The sequence below is a fragment of the Geotrypetes seraphini genome, chromosome 12 (assembly GCF_902459505.1).
Source record: "Geotrypetes seraphini chromosome 12, aGeoSer1.1, whole genome shotgun sequence".
NCBI lineage: Eukaryota > Metazoa > Chordata > Amphibia > Gymnophiona > Dermophiidae > Geotrypetes > Geotrypetes seraphini.
In genome coordinates, this window is record NC_047095.1 from 4,879,459 (window position 1) to 4,897,741 (window position 18,283).

Genomic DNA, 18,283 nt, shown 5'->3' on the forward strand with positions numbered 1-18,283 from the left:
CTAGACTCAGTTAGGGCACTGGTCTTTGACCTAAAGGCCACCGCAGGAGCGGACTGCTAGGCACGATGGATTTACTGGTCTGACCCAGCAGTGGCAATTCTTATGTTCTTATGTTCTGTTCAAAACGTCCTAATCTAGACCATTTGAATGTGGGAGGAGTTAGCATAGTAATGGATTGGCCACATAGACATCGCAACAGAGCAGTGGGGCTACCTTAGAGGACACTGCTGTGAAGTCACATAAAAGGTATCAGATGTATATCTCACCATAACCATGTTATAATTTATGTTGACCCCTCCCAAACTCCCCCCAAACCTACTATACCCACCTGTGTCCCACCCCAATAGCCCTTATAGCTTCAGGTGGTACTTATATGGCAGTATAGTAGGGTTTGAGTGAGTTTTGATGGGCTCATAGTTAATAGCATAGATATTGTGATTAGAGTGCCTTATGGGTCTGGGTCCTGCTCACTAGCTCACTCACCAGGCTACTTAAGACACCTGTGTAATGCTCTACTAGGCTTCCCCATTGCAGATGCTGCTGTTTTAGAGACAGGTATGTACCTTCTTGTTCTCATTTTTGTATAGTGGAAGGGGGACAGTGAGCACTAGGGGATGTGGGGGTGTCTTACCTTGATTCATGCAGTGGCCATCTGGTCAGTTTGGGCTCCTTTGTGGCACTTAGACACTTCTAAAACAGATCTAGCTCCGAACGTCTAAGTTCCATCCAGGACGTCCCGCAAAATGTTTGATTATCACTGCAAGACGTCCAAGTCAAACCCACCCTAATGCACAGCCAAAGGCAGCCCATAACACGCCTCTACCATGCCCATCTCGAGCTCTGGATGCACAGGGGCTGGGAAACCTTGCTAGATGTCCAGAAAGGCGGTTTCGATTATCGGCACTTGAACATCCTGGCAATTAGGATGTCCAAGTGCTGATTTAGGATGCTTTTTGGACGTTTATATTTTTTTGTTTTGAGCCCCATAGCCACCACCTAAAAACAAGTAGATGATTTATCATCTTATCTTTATGTCTGATATTTAGTGGCTCTGACCATTTAGAACCACACTCGTGAAACACACTCATGAAACAAATGCATAATCCTCAATCTAAATAGAAGATGTCTAAATAGATGACATCTCCATATAATGTTAGGAACACTACTTGTGCTGTTACTCTAATTTATATAGAAAATTGATATACAGCCTACAACTAAAGCCCTCTTTTACTAACACGTGCATGTTAGTCTATGGACGTGTTAGCGTTTAACGAACGCTAATTTGATTAGCGCGCTAATCAGTTAGCGCACCTTAGTGAAAGAGGGGGGTAAGTGGTTTCCCAAAAACATACATATGATAAAAACAAAAACAGAACAAAAATTTCCATTCACATTCCCTAGCTGTCTATTTGTAGCTTGTTACATACCTAATGGATATACTTATCCAGAGAGCAGCTGAACAGAACTAATTACCTGGAATTATTTTGCCCCACCCCCAGAACACTCCTGGCCCCACATTTTACTAAACAGTTAGGGGAAAATATTTAGCCAAAAGAGGCCGGGAATTTTATAAGCTCTGACTGCTACCAGCTGAATTAGAACTGAATATTTATTGCATGTCCTTATCCTTACCAGTACCAGTACTGAATTTCTGGGTAACATAGAAACATAGAAATAGACGGCAGATAAGGGCCACGGCCCATCTAGTCTGCCCACCCCAATGATCCTCCCCTACCTTTCTCTGTGAATAGATCCCACGTGTCTATCCCATTTGGCCTTAAAATCAGGCACGCTGCCAGCCTCAATCACCTGAAGTGGAAGACTATTCCAGCGATCAACCACCCTTTCAGTGAAAAAGAATTTCCTGGTGTCCCCGTGCAGTTTCCCGCCCCTGATTTTCCACGGATGCCCCCTTGTTGCCGCGGGACCCTTGAAAAAGAAGATATCTTCTTCCACCTCGATGCGGCCCGTGAGATACTTGAATGTCTCGATCATGTCACCCCTCTCTCTGCGTTCCTCGAGTGAGTACAGCTGCAACTTATCCAGCCGTTCCTCGTACGGGAGATCCTTGAGTCCCGACACCATCCGGGTGGCCATTCTCTGGACCGACTCCAGAACGTGGTGTCCAGCCAGGAATTACTTGGAGGTGGTTCCCAAATAGCTACCTAGTTAACTTAGGATAGCCTTTATGCCACCTGAAACTAAACTAGATAGTTAATCGTTTGCTGCTGCTGAACATCAGCTGTGACCAGGGAGCTGCTGGCATTATGCCAGATAGTATCACGGCAGTCAGAAAGTGCCACTGAATATTCTATCTTGTTATGTGCTGCTAGGGTTACCAGATGTCAGGATTTCCTTGGACACGTCCTCCTTTTGAGGACGTGTCCGGGGTCCGGATAGCTTTTCAGAACCCAGCACTTTGTCCAGGTTTTGAAAAGCTGTGTCGGGCAGGGATTAGGGTGGGCATTAGGGGCATAACTAGGCAGGCCTGGAGGCAGGGCTAGGGGGTCCGTATTTTAAACATATCCATCCGAAATGTATGCGTTTGGTGGTCTGGCATTCTAAAAGAAAAATTTTTGGCACATAGTGACATTGTAGGGACTCCTTGAAATCTGGATATTATAAACGAAAGCACATAAGTGTTAAGCACCCGATGCTAAGGCCTGAATTTTCCTGTCTGGCATAGGACCTTTTTTTTTTATCCCTTTTTGTTTATCATTTATGTCATGAACTACTTTTCTAACAGCTGGTGTCTTCTTTTTTTCATACAGTTGTGACAGCTGTTTATTTTGCTTACTTAGGTCTGGTGATATTGCTTTATTTATGGGTCATTGGTTTCCCTAGCTGGCTGCCTGATAGTCCTGTGTTCAGCTACCAACAAAGTCCGACCCTGCTTAGTCAAGTACAAACAAGGGACACAGGCCTGAGCTCAGATCTAAGAACTCCAGTGGCATTAATGTGCAGAGCAGTTGATTTCATGACTATGAAAGCAGAGTGAGAAAGGAGAACAGTATCTAGTGAAGGGATGAATGAGGTAGGCAAGAAAAAAGCAGTGGCGATGACTGGAAATTAATCTTAAAGGCAAAGCCATAACTTATCACATACCTGACATTCCCACCTTTACGAGTCTCTCTGTTTTACCTGCCATTCTCTTTTTCTTCTGGTGGCTATACTTGGGAGGTTTTTGTTACAGGAGCAAAATTCCTCAGATATTTGGAAAATGACAGGTATTTGTAACACAGAATTTCCTTACATTTAAATTGTCACACATACTAAGGGCTCCTTTTACTAAGGTGCGCTAGCGTTTTTAGCGCGCACTAACCACGCGCTAAATGAAAAATACTAACGCAAGCTCTATGGAGGCGTTAGCGTTTAGCATGTGCAGTATAGTAGCGTGCGCTAAAACGCTTAGCGTGCCTTTGTAAAAGGAGCCCTAAGTACTTTCAGAGAAATATGCTTATATATTGTGTTACATGAGTTATTTTTGATCTGCAGATAATATCAATGCCCTGATTGGATTCTTGGTGTTCCTGATTATTATGACATCGTTAGCCTTAATTATTGTTTTGTATAAAATCTATAAACTGAAGAAACAATCTTCAAGGTAAATGATTTATTTCTATTTAAAAGACAGTGATGTTTTCATTTTTTTGTGTATATGAAAATTAATAGGCCAATATTTAAAACTGATGGCAAGCATTTAAAAAAAAAAAAAAAAAAATCTGTTTGCAGCATTAAAAATAAAAATCATCCATCCAGTGTCATTATCCATCTAGGCAATAGTGCTGAATATACATGGAAAGCATTTGCTATTGGTATCTATGCATTAAAGTGATTAGATCTACATCTTATACACATTATTGATTTATTGATTAGATCTACATCTTATACATATTATAGAAAACTTCTGAAGGCTTTTCTTTTTTCCAAATTTTTGACTAATTAATCTCTGCATATTACTTTTTCTTTTTTGGTATTTTCTCATAGCATAATCTTTTGTAAACCGCATTGAACTTAGATTTCTGCGAACAACAATAAATTATTACTTATAATTATTACTTATAATTCAACAAATTACATATAATTGGAAGGATTGGAGTAGATTAAATTATAATTTTTGGTGGAACTCTTTATGTCATATCTATAAAATGGAAAGATTTATTGTAATACAGCGGGGATATTTCAGGAAATTTCAGGATGTGTGGGAACATTAACAAAATATTGTACGGATTAGTTGACATTTTTTACCTTAAATTTATAAGTTTAATAGTGAAGGGGGGATATTTTATTATTACATATTCTATAAGATAATGGAATATATGGTTGGGAGGGGTGGGAAGAGGGGAGGAATAAGAGTTTATGTATTGTACCAATGATAGTTTTTAAGTGATGTATTTATTGTTATTTTGATTGAACATATTATTGTAATTTTGAAAATGAATATAGAATTAAAAAAAAAAAAAAAAAGAACTTAGGGTTATGCGGTCTAGAAATTTGTTATGTTATGTTTTCAAGATATCCACAATGAATATACATGAGAAAGATTTGCATGCAATTAAGGCAGTACATGCAAATCTAACTCTTGAATATTCATTTGGGATATCCTGAAAACCTAACGGGACTAGTTGTGTCCCAAAGACTGGGTTGGGAACGGCTGAGTTAAGTGAAACATCTTTGTTCCGTGTTGGCATTAGCTAAATGGAAACAGGATTTTCAGCATCAGTAGCCATTTCATGCTGCTGAAAATCATTGGATAGGGGGTGTACATCAGTGGTGTAGTAAGGGGTGGGGTGGGGGTGATCCGCCCCTAGCACCATCTTGATGGGGACGCTAGCACCCCTCCTCTCCACTGCCCCGTTTTTTCCCAGTCCTCCCCCTGCTGTGCACATGTCTTCCCTCCCCCCTCCGCCCCCACCATACCTCTAGTTCTTGCCCGGCGGGAGCAGCAACTCCAAACTGCTGCTCGCGCCAGTGTCTGCGTTCCCTCTGATATCGCTTCCAGGTCCCACACCTAGGAAGTGATATCAGAGGGAGAGCTGACGCCGGCGTGGGCAGCAGGTTGGTGATGCTGCTTGCGCCGGGGAAGTTAAAGAGGCACGGGGGGGGAGGGAAGGTTAGGGGTGTGTGCACACAGAAGGGAGCAGGGAAGGAACGGAGTGGGCAGAGAAGAGGGTGGCGGAGGGGAGCCACCACCCGGGTCGCCTCTCACCCTCACTAAGCCACTGGCATACATGTTTAGAGGTGGCCACTAAAGAGGCAGTTCTATAAGCGGGCACCTCCATTTAGACACCCTGTGAATACAAGGTGGTAGCCTATTCTAGAATATAACTTAGGCGCCTAGATTCTCTTATAGAACTCTAGCATAATGCAGTCTCGGTGTGCCCAACATTTGGGCACCTGCAGTTATACAAGCCCTAGAGCTGGTGAAAATGTGGCCACCTAAATACAGCAGGGATCCACGTATTTTGTAAGTTGCCCCTACTTATGTCCTACCCATGCTGTGCCTCTGCATATGGTCCCCCTTGCAAATAACCCACATAGGAGGAAATTCTATATATGGTGCTTGTGGCCATTTACACCAAAGTCTGTGGGCACTTTTTACCTCCAGACTTTGCAGCGGGGGCCCTTTTTACTAAAATACGTGAAGCAGTTAACATTGGAAATAAAACAGACAATTGTTAATGCCCGATAGACGCTGAACGCACACTGATTCCCAAGCTGAGTGGGGTGGGAGGAGGGTGGGTCTGCATCTTACACATGGAGAATGATTTGTTAATAGGAAGCTTAGGATAACAGGGTAAGTAGGTACCTATTTTAAGCATATTTTCAAAAACATACAGACACGCATATTTATGTTCTGAAAATACTATTATAAGTGGCAGGTATTGTTCTTTATAAAAACAGGCACGGATATTTACACTTGTTTTGTAGCGGGGCTAAATAAAGTATAAAGTAAATAAGGATGTACATAAATTAAGTTTTATTATCAGTTTTATTATCAGTCAGATTCAGTACTGCAAATGACACTGGAAAAAATTGGCATGGAGTGCTATTCTGTGAAGCAGGGACTGTCTTCTTTGTGACTCTGTACAGCGCTATGTATGTCTGGTAGCGCTATAGAAATAATTAATAGTATTCTACAAAAAGCGCTCTGAACTGAGCACAGTTTATAGACTTTTGCTTAGAGCCCATTCTTGTGTCCAAAATTGGGTGCTAGTATTTACACCAGTTGAAACCTGATGCAAATGTTGATGCCTAACTCTTGGCATTTGGGTGTAGGAATGGTGGTACTCTATATTACACACTCAGAGTTTTAGAACACTCTTACCACTTCCCTGGCCACACCCCCTTTTGAGTTGTGTGCTATTGGATTTTGGCATGCAGAATTATATAATAACATGTAGGAATATGGGCCAGCATAATCTAATTACTGCCTTAAAACTGTAATAGATTGTTGACATCAATTTATTGCTAGTTAATGGCTTGTTAGCTAATTAATTTGCATACACATCTTTGATCCAAACGTCAATACAATATATAGAATCCGGAGAAATGAGTGTACTTGTAAACTCTGCCTGTGCTCCAGCCAAACTGTGCACCTGGCTATCACTGATCCCTCTAAGATAAGCAGGAGTCCTCCAACTGCATTGCTGCCAGTGGGGGGGTGCTGCTTTAATACTGTGTTTTCAGTGGCTTGGGACAGGCAGGTTTCCTGGAGTCCTGCAAAGCTTGCCTATGCCCCACTATTGAAAAAGTAATAGTGAAACACTGCCCTCTGCTGGTAGGACTGTAGGTGAAGGACTTCCGCTCAGCTCAGCCTACTAGCTTATACAGGCTAATACAAATGTGCATCTTTTTACACCAGTCAGTATTTTATAAGAGGCCATTTACTCATAGTGTGGTAACATAAACTTTATAAAATGACCTCTTAACTCCTGGCATGGGACCACAAGTTAACTGTTACTGCAGCAGGTACCGTGGAACAGTTAACATCACTTCAGTAGGTGGTGTTAAGTGGTGGGTTACCATATGGCTCCAGAAATAGGAGGACGGATTGAGACATCCGGGGTTTACTTCCAGTAAAAGCAATGGAAGTAGGGAGCCATATGGTAACCCTAGTTAAGTGTATCCACATGGAACTAGATTCAGTAAATGACACTAAAAATCAGTGCTCAACACAAATTCTATAATGGGCACGCAAAATATGAGCACCTATCATAGAATTACATTGAATGCTGATTTCAGGCCCACTTTTGGGAGCAAAAATTACACCTGCTGAAGCCATCATTAATGACTTTGGAAATTCTTTTGTCCCTATATTCCTGAATTCTGCACAAATGATAATAAGTTTGAACTATATAACACACTGGCATTTTACTGTTTTTACAGAGACTTAGGGGAAAGTACACAACTAATTGATTGGGGTAAGTTCAACTGAATTATTTCAGCAAACATAAATAAGAGATTTGAAGTTGCTGTGACTTAATGCAAGATTTGACCATGCATAGCTGCATATTTAATATGGCACCGTGGAGACATTTTTTTTATTGCAGATGATGTGTTAACATTCAGATTAATGTAAGGTACCTAATCTGGGTTAGCCCAGAAGCGCATACTCTAAAATTCTATATACAAGGCCTCAAAAATTGGTGCGGACTAGGGCAGAACTAAGCACAATTCTTTAAAAGTTAAGCGCACTGTATAGAATCATGCTTAGCGCCACCTATGTGCCGTTAGACATCGCTAGGTGTCCCAACTTTTAGGCACATGGTATGTACTGATTGGTTTGCGATCCCTTTGCGCCCTGATTTCCCTCCGGCCCGATTCACTTACCTCTTTGCTGACCATCCTCCGATCCACACATGCAAATGAAGGCAATGGCATGCAAAGTAGGCAGGGACGTGATTCACTAACAAAAACCCTGCAACACCGACTGGACTGGCCGATCACAAACAAGTGACTATTGAGGACCAGTCGCTCAAGCCCTTTCCGACTGCCCTGCCTTCTGCCGCCCTGCTCTCTGCTCTGTCAGCCTCGATCTCCTGTCTGCCCCGAACGCCTCCTGCAGCCCCCTACCCTCCCGCTGCCCCAAATTGCCTGCCTGCCCCAATTCTCCCACCCTTCCCTGCAGTGCAAGCCCGTGGTTTTAGCCCGTGGGTTTAAACGGGTTAAAAAAAGTCTCTGCCGAGCCCAGAGCTCCAGCACATGCGCAGACCATCTACATATGGTCTGAACATGCGCTGGGATTGCGATAGAGCGATCCGGGCAGGCAGATGGGGACGTTCCTCCAATCGTCCCCATGTGCATATTGTAGTTTAGGGAATCCATTGGACCTGCCGGGATCGGTCCGATTGGGCAGGTTCGTGAATCTAGCCCCAAGTTAGATGACTTGACATTCAATTAATTTCAATTATCACTAATTGTGAGGTGTTAATTGCCAATTATCAGTACCTATTTAGCCTATTAATCGATTTATAGAATCATGCCTAATGGTGCTTGGCCATAAGTACTGGCTCCCAATTGTTTTCAGAATTTAGTGAAAGGAGTAATGATCTGTAAATTCTTGTATGGTACTATACCTGAATTATTTAAAAGCAAGATGACCAATTATTTACCAAATAGATGTCTGCGTTCTGAAAACTTAGCTTTGCTAATAAGAAATGTTAGTCCAAATATGTTGAGACCAGTAAAAGGACCTTCTGTTCTGCAGGGGTTAAACTGTGGAACTCACTTGTCAGCCAATTACGAAAATGTTGTGAAAAGGGCAGCTTTAGGCAATTACTTAAAACACAGTTATTTGTAAGTGCCTTCTTCTAGATAGTGATCCTTTATGATTTGCTGCTTGCTGAAGAATTTTTATATGATTTTTTTGGCTTTCATTTTCATAGTTGATTTTCTGAGGATTTTTTGTCTGATCTTACTTGTTTTATAAAATTATATATGTAAAATTATGCAAATCGTTTAGGTTTAAATGGTATAGAAATGTTTTAAATAAATAAATAAGCGTTGAAACCTTAGGCATACTCCCATTTATGCTAAGGTTTTTTTGGCCTAAATAAGTGTGCCTCAGATGGGTGCATATCGGCATCTAAGTCAAACCAGGCAAAAAAAAAATCTATCCAGAATCCACCCCTAACCACATCTGCTTTCTGGTAGGCTTGTACACTGGAAGCACAGCTTGATAAAAGAGGGAGTTAATTATTAATTTTGGCTTAATTGGTGCCATTAGTTGAAAGTGTCATTAAAACCAATTAAAAAGTAATGAACTGGTAGGTGCCTAACTGAGTAGGCATCTACTCCCAGGCACCTACCAGAAAGCAGATGTGGTTAGGGTAACGTGACCATTTATTTTTTTCATCAAAACGGGATATCTATTAATATTCAGACCTGCCCCCAATCCCACCCTAGACCTGCCCCAATCCCGCTCTAGCCCCGCCCCCAATTTCTTTCATTCATTTTTCATGTACACACAATATCTTATTAATTCATAATGGTAAACATAAAATAAAAAAAAACACAGCACACTACGCAGAGAAAATGTTAATTATCATTTATGAGTTTTGGATTTTTTTCAAAGATGTCAAGGCAGATGAATTTAAAATATGCAATGTCACCTCAGTAACTATAGAAAAACAGACAAATATAGTGCAAAATATAGACAGCAGATATAAATTCTCAAAACGGACACATTTTGATCACTAAATTTAAAATAAAATTATTTTTCCTACCTTTGTTGTCTGGTAATTTCATGAGTCTCTGGCTGCATTTCCTTCTGATTGTGCATCCAATCTTTCTTTCTTTCGCATCCAACATTTCTTTCACAATCCAGCCGCATCCCCTTTGGGTCGAGGTTTCTCTCTCTTTTCCCTCTTACCCTCCCCAGATCCAGTGTCAGTTCTCATTTGTACCTTTGTTCCAGGTCTCCCTTTCTCTCCCTCCTCTGTTATAATCTTAAATCTCCCTGTTCTTTCCCAGGGTCTCTCCCCCTCTGTCTGAACTTCCCATAGTCCTGCATCTGCTTCCTGTCTTTCCCCTGTGGTCCAGGCCTTTCTCTCTCTAGTCTTTCTAATCTACTTACAACCCCCCTCCTTTCTCTGCCTCTTTCTCACCTTCCTCCCTCCCTCCTTCCCTCCCAGCAGATTTTATCTCTCTCCTCTTTTTCTTCTCTCAGATCTGGTATCTGTCTCCTTCCTCTTGTCCTCCTCTCAGGTCTGGTATCTGTCTCCTCCCTTTCCTCCCTGCTCAGGCATCTCTCTCTCCGCTCCCTTCCTCCTGTTCTTCCTTCTCAATTTATTTTCTGTCTGTCTAAATTCTTTCTTACTATTCAGTTTTCAATTTCCCTCTTTCATTGTGTCTACCTATAGCTTGCCACCTCTTTCCCTCACCCCTTCCAGTATCTAACTCTATCCTCTTCCCTCAATCTAGCATGTGCCCTTTTTTCTTTCTCCTCCTCACTTCCTTCCAGTGTCTGCTCCCCCTCTCCCCCACTTCCTTTCAGTCTGCCCCCCTCTCCCCCACACTTCCATTCAGGGTCTGTCCCTCCTCTCCCTCACACTTCCATTCAGCGTCTGTCCCTCCTCTCCCCTACACTTCCATTCAGCGTCTGTCCCTTCTCTCTTCCACACTTCCATTCAGTGTCTGTCCCCCTTTCTCTACCCCTTCCATCTACTGTTCACCCTCTGTCTCGCCCCTTCCATTCTCTGCCCTCTCTGCCCTTTCCATCCAGTGCCCACCCTCTCTCTCTTCCATAGGGTATCTTCCCTCTTTCTACATGATTCATTTCAGCTTCCCCCCTCTCCATTTTTCTTTCTCCCTATGCTCTGGAATCTCTCTCTTCTCCTTTCTTCCTTCCTTCCCACTCCACCCCATGGTCTGACGTCTCTATCTCCTTCCCTCCCCTCCCCATGCTCTGGCATCTCCCCCTCCCCCTCCATGGTCTGGTATCTCCTTTCCTTTCCCTCCCTCCCATGGACTTGGCATCTCTCGTTCCTCTCCCTTTTCATTCTCTCTCCTTTTGTGTCCAGCATCTCCCACCTACCTTCCTACTCCTCATGTCTGTTTTTTTTCCTTCACCCTTCAACCTTCATGTCCAGCATCTTCCTGTATTCCTTTTCTTCTTCCTTATCTGATTTAGCAGCTTTCTCCCCTTTCCTGAGCCAGCCAACCCACCATCTCCTCACATCCCATTCTAGTACTTCCCCTCTTTACCCACAGGGAATCAGTCCTTATCTTAATTTAGAGGCAAGTGTTCTAGTGCTGCTGCGAGACTGGAGGTGATTCTTAGCTGCCATCAGCCCTGCCTTTGGCTGTGCTGGTAATGCTAAACTGCACGGTAAAACCAAAGAGAGAAGCAGTGGGACTTTCCCACTTGCCTGCATTGCTGGAAGTTCTGCCACTCTCGATTCGCCCCTCAAAAACAGGAAATCACTTCAGAGGGGGGCGGGATCAAGAGTGGCAGAACTTCGAGCAAAGCAGGCAAGTGGGAAAGTCCTGCGGCTTCTCTCTTTGGTTTTACAGTGCAGTTTAGCATTACCGGCGCAGCCAAAGGCAGGGCTGATGGCAGCTAAGTGAGCTGCCTGGATCGCAGGGCCCCCTTGCCATCCCCTAATGCCGGCCCTGATAATAGGGAGGGTGATTTCGGACCTGTCAGGCCCCCCCCTGACCATTTTGGAGCTGTAGGGAGGGAAGGAGGGAGGCAGGTTTTAGCACAGGAGGGGAAGCGATCGCCGGTCCGTTGTCCCCGCACACAGCTTCAGGACGCTGTCCCTGAAAACGGGACATTTCGGCATCTAAACAAAAATCACAAAATGAAAAATTCACTTTCCACACATCATGAATTATGAATGTATTTACTTCTATAGAATTGTTCTGTAAGTCTACTCATAGCACCAAACTGACATCCATTAAACTTTTAATAAACGCACATATAGAGATACCAGAAAGAAACAAGTGTAGTCTTGTATAATTCTATTCACATTTCATCCAACACAAGAGAGCATGAATTAGGTTTGTGTTCAGAATAGATTAATTTTCTTATACCCATCAATAGGATTGGGTTGTATCTCTTTGATCTATTGACTAATTGAATGAAAATTAGTATTTATAGCCCAATGGTACAGCATTACTCCAATCAATGCCATCAAATGTATAGGGGCAAATTTAAAATGTAAGCTAGAAATGGATCAAGACATTTGTTATTAGCATATGATGCATTTTGAGCCATTATGTTCCAGAAATTGTATATTTATAAAGCACCATGAGTAATATTGATTAAGGCAAGCAGAATACACAATGTAAAACAAAAAAAACAAAAAAGCATACTTACAACCCCACCCCACCAACTGTGGATCACCATGATTGCAAAGACTAATCCATCTCTAATGCAGATAAGGGCTTTATTTGTATTATGCAGAAAGGCTTGTTGTCATTTACAGTAGGAATTACTAAGGGGTAATCACTGTTTTGATGGAATGTCTATGGTTAAGAAGTGAGTGACTTTTGTAGTTGTCTGGGTCTTGCTGCATCTAGGTAGGTAGAACTGTTGGTTCTACCTACCCAGATGTTGCAAGACCCAGACAACTGCAATAATCATGACACCAGCCACAGATGCCTAAGAGCAAGAAGCAAGTGGCTTACCTATACTGACAAGGAGAGAAATTGTGCTTGTGGAACAGTGGGGGATTAGATGATGTGATACCAGAAAGAACTGTAGGTGAATTCACAAAGTGAGCCGATAAAGGGGCATGAACTGCTCAATCATCATTATATTGACTGGAACGAAAGTTGTGTATCATGGAGGTGAACAAAAATAAAGAAGAAATGCAGTTGACAATGATTTTGTTTTTGACCTAAAACAAATCTCTCTTAAGATGATGAAAAGCAGCTAATGAATGTGGAACCAATTCCAGCAGATCTACTCTTAGACACTTACAAGAGAAAGATTGCCGACGAAGGAAGACTCTTCCTGGCTGAATTTCAGGTTTGACCCTACTTTATAATGTCATCAGTACCACTATACAAATATAAGAAGTACAGACAGGGGTCAGATTGAAGGCTCCTTTTACTAAGGTGCGCTAGCGTTTTTAGCGCGTGCTGCATCAAGGCATCAGAGGGTGCCTTGACTTAGGTGTTGCTAGGCGCCACATGGAATTCTGCGCACCACTTTTAATTGATTGAATGTTTAAAAATTTTTTTTTAAAGATCATTGGTGTGGTCAATTACCACACCAGTTAAGCTTGTTAAATCAATTTGGGTTGCGCACCGAATTTAGTTAGGTGTCAGAAGGCGTGGCACTTAATCTAGGTGCTATTTATAGAATTGGGCCCTTTCTGGGTCAAAGAATCTGGAGTAAATTTGGTTCTCATTATTAATTTGGAATATATAATACCTATTTTATCTCCTCCTCCAGAAAGAAAGCATAGGGCAGGGGTCCCCAAAATCCATCCTTGAGGGCCGAATCCAGTCAGGTTTTCAGGATTTCCCCAATGAATATGCATGAGATCTATGTGCATGCACTGCTTTCAATGCATATTCATTGGGGAAATCCTGAAAACCCAACTGGATTCGGCCCTCAAGGAAGGACTTTGGGGACCCCTGCCCTATGCTTTCTTTCTAGTAAATATGAACCAGTTGAGCTCACTAAATTTTGCTTAAGAGAAGTTTTTGAATGCAAGGATCTGCAATTGATTAACTGTATACTATTTGGAAATGGTTGCTGAAGCATTGCGAAGACAGATAGTTTATTAATAGTCTCACTTGCCCAAGGTTGGATCATTGGCATCTTTGAAGGGGGTAATAAACAGGAATCGTGAAAAAAAACTACGCAAAAAAAAAAAAAAGTGCATAGCAAAGGTAAAAACAAACCAAGAGAACCTGCTATTGTTTCTGAATATAGATAGCAAGCAGTGCTTTAGACCAGTGTTTATCAACTCGGTCCTGGAGTACCCCTTCGCCAGTCAGGTTTTCAGGATGTCCACACTGAATTTGCATAAACTTGATTTGCATACACTGCCTCCATTATATGAAAATGTCTTTCATGCATATCATTGTAGATATCAAGGGGGTATTCCAGGACCGAGTTGAGAAACATTGCTTTAGACTGCCAGTAAATGTTCACCCTGGAGTTTGTCTGAGGGAGCTCACCCATGGAACACAGGAAACATGCTTGCAGCACATACCACCATGGCACAAATACTGCTGAGCTGAAGAATTACTAAATGTCACGCCACTGCAATGGTTACCAATAGAATAAAGAATAGAATTCAAACTATGCTGCTTAGCATTTAAAACATTATACGGTGATGTCCCTAATAGCTTCTATTGGGTAGATCCTCTCATCAATGTAACTCTAACAGCCTTATCCTATCATTCCCAACTCAATATAAAATACAAGACATCTCACAGCAAATCATTCAACTACCAAACAGCAAAAGTGTGGCACTCACTTCCCATCGTAATTCACACAACCATAGTATATACACAATTTTGCTGTGGGATGCAGTGGGAGGGGCCCAAGGCCATGATTGGCTCAAAATTGCAAATCCTTCAAAGCAATTTTGGAACTCTTTTTCTGGAATGCCCATCAGAGCTGTTGTCATATTACCCTTGAAGTCCTGAATGCCATCAAAATGTCTTCCTTTCAATATTCCAATTAGTACAAATTCATGATGAACAATCCCTCTGATATTAAAAAAAAGGTTAGCAATGTCATTTTGTGGAGAATTGGCTGATTTCCATTGTGCGCTTTGATGCTTTTTTTCAAGGTCATATTGGTACACCTAAGTTTCATCACCAGCAATAACACAGCCCAAAACATTGTCTTGTCTCTCCAAAAGGTCTTGGCAAACTTAAATTCTCCTGTGCTTTTGTTCATTGGTGAGTTCCTTCTGGATCATTCTTGCAAACACCTTTCTCAGGCCAAGATTTTCAGTTAAGATTTTTCTGTTTCTCTGTCGATGTTTACTTGGTCTGTTATGCTTCTCACAGTCAGCTGACAATCTTGTCACAAAAATCAACAAATCTTTGCAATGTTTTCATCAGTTCTGCTAGTTACTGGCCGCCCTGACCTCTCTTCATAAGTGAAGCTTTTTCTCAGAAAAACGTTTAATCCAGTTATACACTGCTATTTTCTTCATGGCATTATCCCCATAAACTTGAACTAACATGTCCCTGATTTCACTTCCACTCTTGCCAGAGAAGAGCGACTAAGATGGTTAAGGGGCTGGAGGAGTTGCCGTACAGCGAAAGATTAGGGAAACTCGGCCTCTTCTCCCTCGAACAGAGGAGATTGAAAGGGGACATGATTGAAACATTCAAGGTACTGAAGGGAATAGACTTGGTGGAAAAGGACAGGTTGTTCACTCTCTCCAAGGTAGGGAGAACGAGAGGGCACTCTCTAAAGTTGAAAGGGGATAGATTCCGTACAAACGTAAGGAAGTTCTTCTTCACCCAGAGAGTGGTGGAAAACTGTAACGCTCTTCCAGAGTCCATCATAAGGGAAAACACCCTCCAAGGATTCAAGACCAAGTTAGACAAGTTCCTGCTGAACCGGAACGTACGCAGGTAGAGCTTGTCTCGGGGCGCTGGTCTGTGACCAGAGGGCCACCACGTGAGCGGACTGCTGGGCACGATGGACCACACTGGTCTGACCTAGCAGCGTAAATTCTTATGTTCTCTAATTCAAGCTCCCACATTCTTGCAATGGCACATAAAAACACGTAACAACAATAATGAACGCCACTCAGCAAGACACTGTCACACGTTGCCACGAACACAGCTGTGAAACACTGATATATCAAGGTTATGAAACCTTACCAAGTTGTTTGTACAGTGCTGCCAACATAAATACAAGGAGGCAAGTTCGCAAACTTAATCATCAGACCTCATATGCTACTTGTAACTAGGGTTGCTATATTTTCCAATCGGAAAATCCGGACCTCTAGACCTGCCTCCAGGCCTGCCCAGTTTTGCCCATCCCTGCCCTGTAACGCCCTAATCCCAACCCCAGACCTGCCCTAGCCACACCTCCACTGTCTGTTCTTGTCAGACAGGGAGGAAATCTGCGCATGTGTGGATGTCATGCAATGACATCACGTGCATACGTGCATATGATGTCATCACATGGCATCCGCGCATGCGCGGACTTCCTCCCTGCCTGAAGCGATTTGAGGAGGCTTTTCAAAACCTGGACAAAATGCCAGGTTTTGAAAAGCCATCCGGACCTCCGGACATATCCTCAAAAGGTGGATATGCCCATGAAAATTCAGACGTCTGGTAACCCTACTTACAGCTCGCCTAGAACTCTACAAAGGATTTGGCGGGATATAACATTGCACATAACATAAATAGGCAGATAGAGATCCTACTTCTGCTTATATCAGCACAATGTCAGAATCCAAACACACTGTCGCGAGCAGGAGACAGAGAGAAAGTAAGCACCTAAAGAAAACACCAAACATTAATTCATACACACTTGTATTGTATAATAAGGAAACAAAGCAACATAGGGATCAGATACCAGGATAGTATTGATAGGATCTGAATCAAACAAATACTCTACCACTGATAGCTGCTTTTTCCAGTCAAGCTATATTGCAGTCCACAGTGCCAAACACTGCTGAGAAATCCAACAGTACTAATACCAAGGTACTGCAGGCCCCGGCTGAATATTGGTCAGGACCCGTATAACGTTTTTTTTAAAAGTCCCACAATACCCCTCCTGCCCTTCCCCAATGCAGCTCCTCCTTCTCTTCCCCCTCCTCCCAGCCTGCAAGTCAAAACTCCTATTCCCCTAGAATGTTTCCCCAACCCCTGACACCCCCTTGGGCCTACTTTCATTCCTGGTGGCTCAGTGGAAGCGATGGGGGCAGGAGTGAAGCCTACTGGGTTCTTCTGACCCTTGCGGCTATGTAAAGAAAATTGCTCCTGTGATCTCTCACAGCTACTCACCGTACCGTTATCTTTAGGGACCCTAAAAAAAAATCCATTTTTGAAAAAGTCCCGGCACCCATATAAACACAGTTTCTTCCCAGTGGTGCCCACTGTACCACCTCTGACCTTTCAACATGGACAATCAGAGATGATATTGAGTGGCATTGCTAGTTTAGTGTCACTGAATATCGGTGGTTGGGCACCTCAAAACGATTTAAGCCTGCTTCAGTCGCTTTGACTATCAGGTGAAATGTACATGGGTGTCTCATACTTCTATATCTTTATTGAATTTTCAAACTAGAATTGTGCAACAAGTAATTCATGTATATATAATATTACAAGAAAAGAACAATAAACTTTCAGACATTAATGTACAATTATATTTTGCCCCACCCTCCCACCTAATATTCAAATAAAATAAAAGCCTTCATGAAACTATCCATAAATTCCCTGAATCAAATTCCAATGCAACTCCCTTCCCCCTCCCCCCACCCACCCTGGATGTGCATGTTTACAGGTCAATGAAATAAAATCAGTTATCATTCCTTACAAAATTTAGCCAATGGCTCCCAAACATCCATAAAATTATCTGGATTTCTATAGACAGAAAAGTCCTGTGTATATTGACAATTAGGCACTGCATTGAAAATATCTCTCTGTATAAAAACTAATAACACTCAGATAATGAAATCAGCATGGATGAAAAGACATGGCAGAGACTTAGGGCTCCTTTTATGAAGCCGCGTTAGCGGCTTTATCGCATGCACATTTTTAGTGCGCGCTAACGCCCGCGGTAGCCAAGAAACTACCGCCTGCTCAAGAGGAGGCGGTAGCAACTAGCGCGGCCGGTAAATTAGTGCGCGCTATTCCATGTATTACATCGCTAACGCAGCTTCATAAAAGGAGCCCTTAGGGATCCTTTTACTAAGCTGCGGTAAGCACTAGCACACGTTTACTGCAGCTTAAAAGGGCTTACTGCAGGAGATGCTGAGGCGTCCGGTTATTTTTCTATGTGCGCATATAAACCACGCACTAAAAACTTTCTCTCAGTTTTTCTCAGAGGAGCCTGTCTGGGGGCAGAGGGTGGGCGTGATGGCCCTCTCCTTTACAAAGCTGAGCTAGCATTTTTTAGCACCAGCCATGGTGGTAACAGCTCCAGTGCTCATAAACTGTCCTTTTGTCCCAGTTTGTTTACAGTATCGGTCTTTCCCCTGTCAGTTTATTTGATATGCTGAATTTCTTAGCAATTGTCGTCAAATCAAGGTGGTTACAAAGTTAAAAACAATGGGTACAAGATTTTTTTAAACCCCAAAAAACAAACTAACTATGAGCGTCCGAGCTGTTACTGTCGCAA

At 42.5% G+C, this 18,283-nt stretch overlaps 1 protein-coding gene across 4 annotated transcripts in view; it reads left to right on the forward strand.

Moving 5' to 3' along the window:
- PTPRC (protein tyrosine phosphatase receptor type C) overlaps positions 1 to 18,283 on the forward strand; it is a 294,186-nt gene that overhangs the window by 218,690 nt on the left and 57,213 nt on the right. For all 4 annotated transcript variants that reach the window (XM_033916186.1, XM_033916189.1, XM_033916188.1 and 1 more), the window contains 3 exons: positions 3,496 to 3,604; positions 7,390 to 7,424; positions 12,870 to 12,979. In XM_033916186.1, the coding sequence (XP_033772077.1) occupies positions 3,496 to 3,604; positions 7,390 to 7,424; positions 12,870 to 12,979 (254 nt within the window). The remainder of the gene's footprint in view (positions 1 to 3,495; positions 3,605 to 7,389; positions 7,425 to 12,869; positions 12,980 to 18,283) is intronic.